At 35.0% G+C, this 4507-nt stretch overlaps 1 protein-coding gene across 1 annotated transcript; it reads right to left on the reverse strand.

Moving 5' to 3' along the window:
- Positions 1–1200: 1200 nt before the first annotated feature.
- On the reverse strand, positions 1201–3680 carry LOC121966262 (rho-related GTP-binding protein RhoA-C-like). Its single transcript, XM_042516371.1, has 3 exons — positions 3564–3680; positions 3334–3464; positions 1201–2997 (listed from the first exon to the last, which is right to left on the reverse strand). Exons 1-3 carry the CDS (start codon positions 3595–3597, stop codon positions 2824–2826), a joined length of 339 nt encoding a protein of 112 aa, XP_042372305.1. The 5' UTR covers positions 3598–3680; the 3' UTR covers positions 1201–2823.
- Between the last annotated feature and the right edge of the window lie 827 nt (positions 3681–4507).

Below are 4507 nucleotides of genomic sequence, written 5' to 3' on the forward strand. Positions count from 1 at the left end.
TATTATATTTATTTTAATTTGTATCTATTTAATTTTGTTTATTTTTTTATATGTTTACTGTATAAAGTCCCGATTTATTTTCAGATTTCTATTGTATTAAATTGAATTTTGCACTTTTTACAATGCATTATACTGAGATAATTTTTTTTCTTAATAAAATAATGCATTTTGTTAACATATTCTAGGGTCTATAATGTTTGTTTTTTGTTGTTGTTTTTGCAAAGCTATTTCTTAGCGTGAGTGTGGAATGGTTAAGGGTGCTGCTACAGCTTCTGAGAGGTTCAGTAATTTATGATTAAATCATCAATATTTCTAATAGTGGTACGTATATTCATAGTAGAAGTCAATGTTACAGAGAATAAATGCTCAAATAGACAAATTAGGAACTACATACAACTCTGCTGCCAGTAAGATTACTCATTTCACTTTATGGCAACTGGCAGAAAGTTTGCTTAGTTGGGCACAAATTTGGTCTTACATAATGTTAAGAGGTTTCCTGTAAAAATCTTGCATCAAAGATATCCAGAAAAAAGAAAGAAAAGAAAAAAACATTGGAGATTTAGGTTCATTATTGAGTATTCTTGCACCTCCTGTAAATTAGAATTAGAAACTGTCAGTGATGCTTTTATAACTGTATGTATACCAGAATATTTTAGGTGGATGTTCAACTTTATATAAGAAGGAAAACCGGACAAACAATTCAATTGCAAGACAAAAACATTTTCAGGTGTTGTGAAAACCATGAGGTGGAGAAAGACATTAATTATTTTGTACAATTGCTTTAACTACTGGGAAAATTTCACATACACAAGTAGAGATGGGGGTCTCCAAACTAGACTTTGAACTTTTCTTACAAGAACTCAAACAATATGACACCACATTAAGAGGCCTTAAAAAGGCAGTAAATATGATAAATACATGAAAAATTTTACATGTATATTTTTTTCTTTAATTTCTTCTCTGTTTACATGTACCCCTGGCATGTATATATGATTGTATATATGTATGTATGCTTGTTAATAAAAAAAAAACAAGATGTGTTTATGTAGATATCTTCATATCAGATGTAAAATCATAGAGTAAGATACCTTGAGGGCTTAGGTTTTTCTTTTATTCGAGAAAATGAAAAAGGAAATTAATACCAGAAATGTAGGGAAAATTGTTGCAATTACTGATGAATAAATCGAAAGAACACATAAATACCTTACAACAGAAAACCCTAATATCAGCTTTATTTAAAGCAAAAGAAAATCCAGAAACCTAATATGTCACAGTACAAATAAAAAAGAAAGAAAAAAAAGCCCAAACCCCAAAAACATCCAGCTGTGCACCCCAAGCTTTACCTTCAGTTAACTAAAAAAAAACAAAAAAAAAAAACTATGGTTACAATTTCTCATATAACTGACATAAGCTGATCATAACAGCAGGATTAAGTAAAATGATTAAAATATACTAAAAAATTAGAGACATCAACGATAAAAAGTTATTATACAATAATGACATTAAAGGAGGGATGGGAAGAGCTGAGTAAAAGGCAAAGTTGAAATACATAATAACATGTCCTTACAAAGCCTTGTAAGACATACAGTACATAATGGACATTATAGTAATAAGATAAGCCTATCGTCTATCTGAAAGAATATTCAACTTATCAACTATACCACTCATGATTTGACCCACTAATTAACACAATCAAATGAATCTCTGGTACACACACAAAAAAAGGTCCTAAAACTCAGAATATGTTTAACCTGATTGTGCCTCTATGTATAGTACAATGTCTTCCAGTAAAGTGAAAGTTTCTATGTCACTCTGAGTAGCTGTTAATTCCATTACCCATCTGAGCCAGAAAATGTGGCCATCAGGGGTAACTTTGGCATGGAAACAAGGGGTTAAGTCAGTGACGCAGAAGGCCTTCCCATGCATACAGTACATAGACACATATGTTAATACACACCCTCACAAATATACACACATTCACTGCATGCAGACCTGCACTGGAGAAAACAAACCACCATACAGTTGCGTGCGCACTCACACACACACACACACACACACACACACACAAACACACACTCTCTCTCTCTCTCTCTCTCTCTCTCTCTCTAAAGTACAGGTAAGTAATTCAGTATGGGAAAAATATCTCATACAATCTAGTTTAGGCATACCCCTGCATAGCGCCTGAGTCAGAAAATGGGCCTGAAGGAGCAAAGCCAATGACAGGGAGAAAGCATTCACAAATGTGATGTGTGGACACTACAAATGACAAAATAATACCCCATCTAAGTTATGAATCCCTACCCCACAACTTTCTCTTCTTCACCGCTGCTCTCAAGGCACTACATGTAGGCGTTACTGTGTAAAATCCACTTGGACATGGTCCTAATTCAAACCTTTTTTTTATTTATTTGTTTTATATTTCTGTCTTTTTTTCTGCCTTTCTCTCACATGACCCCATTGTCTTTGGCCTGGTGAGGACCTTTTCTCTCTTTATTCCCATCATGGCACATTTCAACCCTGTTTACATCTACTCAAGTTCAAATCACCTCCCACCATCTGCCCTGCAGACTTCTAGATCTGAAAAGGTTTGATAGATGCAAGCAAAATGAAATTTAACCTAATGAACAGACCAAGGACCAAAGAGTAGAAGCTTATCAAATCATTTAAGATCTGCTTTAGGTTGCTGAGGATAACTGGGTGATATGAAATTGAGCATCCGCAAAACTTATCTGGGCCCTGTGCAATTTTCTCCCCCATGTCAAATCTCAATGGAAGCTGCCCTCTGCGTCTGTGCTTAACGGCAGCTCCTTCGTGTCCTGGAGCCTATAACAGAAGGCAGGTGGACTTCTTGCCACGTTTCTTGGCCTGCAATGCTGCCCTAGTTGCCATCTCAAAGACTTCCCTCACGCCATCTTTGGTTTTGGCAGAGCACTCTTGGTAGCCATAGGCACTGATGTGGTTTGACATCTCTTTGCCATCCTCAAGTTTAACTGGCTCCTGGAGGCACATGACAGAGAAAGGGTTTACATTTTGACATTTATACCAACACAGTTTCTACAGCTTTAGGCAAATCAGATTTAAGACTGTTTTTTTTAATGCCACCTGAAGTAATATTTAGGACCAATTTTACAATAACCAAAATTGAAGAAAAAAACTGACTTCAATTACTTATTGGGGATTATATTACCCAAATATGTCCTTCAATATGTTTTGGATCAGGTAAAAAAGTTAGATTATCTATTTTAAATGCTGATTAAAAAAAATAACTCTCTAGAGTGGAACCCCTGTAACAAATGCTCACATACCTGCACACTGAGAGCAAAAAGAACTCACCTGTTTCATTTTGGCAAGCTCTCGTCTGGTGTGCTCATCATTGCGTAGATCTTTTTTGTTGCCCACCAAGATGATGGGGACATTTGGACAGAAGTGTTTCACTTCAGGTGTCCACTTTTCTGGAATATTCTCTAAAGTGGGTAGAGGGGAAAAATGCAAACATATATATGTTAATTTCACAACCACAAAGTGTTTGATACATAGTGGTGTGACTGTCGCAAAGACAATACCTAAACTGTCGGGGCTGTCCACAGAGAAGCACATGAGAATAACATCAGTATCGGGATAGGAGAGAGGCCTCAGTCTGTCGTAGTCCTCCTGACCTGCTGTATCCCAAAGTGCTAGCTCTACCTAAGAACAGAAATAAAAATGACATGTAAGGAGAGTTGCATGAAAAATGGATACATAAAGAAGACTATTTGAGCATTCAGTTTACAAGATTGAGAATCATGCTAAATGATTAAGCGGACCCCTATGACATTATTCTTTCATATCAAGTAGAGGGAAAAGAGACTGCCCATGCTGCTTCTAAAAACAAAACAAGGCGACTCTCACAATATCCATATCCAATCACTTGATAAATCTGTTTAGGTAAAGACGATAAGGTCTAGTCAGAGTTCAGTGCATTGTGCATTTTGCCAATGAGAAGTCAAACTGAAATGGTAATTTTCAAAAATCATTGCTAATTGCTTTTAGAGCAAAATGATTAGATGATAAACTGATTAGACAGATCCATAGATTAGACAGAAAATCAATCAGCAACTACTTTAGCAATCTACCAATTCTTGTCATTTTTAAAGCAAAGAAAGTAACTCAAATAAAAAGCAGCACATTTTTGCTGGTAAATATTTGCTGTTATTATTAGTCATCTGTGATAGCAAACTGAACATGTTTGGATTATTGACAAAAAATCTTTGTCAATAATCAAGGAATCATTTAATTTAAAAAAAAAAAAAAAAAAAGAATTCAAGAAAAAAATCCTAATATCTCATGGTTTCAAATGTAAAAATCAGCAGCTTGTCAGTGTCCTAAATTAAAGTCAATTGATTTTTTTGGGGGGGGGGTTGTTAGTCTGAAAAGTATGATGCAACCTCAGGCAATAGGAAATTGTGATTGGTATTTTTTTTAAAAATCATTTTCTAACATCTCATTAGCCAAACAAAAATTCAAATTA

Source organism: Plectropomus leopardus, unplaced genomic scaffold (assembly GCF_008729295.1).
Source record: "Plectropomus leopardus isolate mb unplaced genomic scaffold, YSFRI_Pleo_2.0 unplaced_scaffold23786, whole genome shotgun sequence".
NCBI lineage: Eukaryota > Metazoa > Chordata > Actinopteri > Perciformes > Serranidae > Plectropomus > Plectropomus leopardus.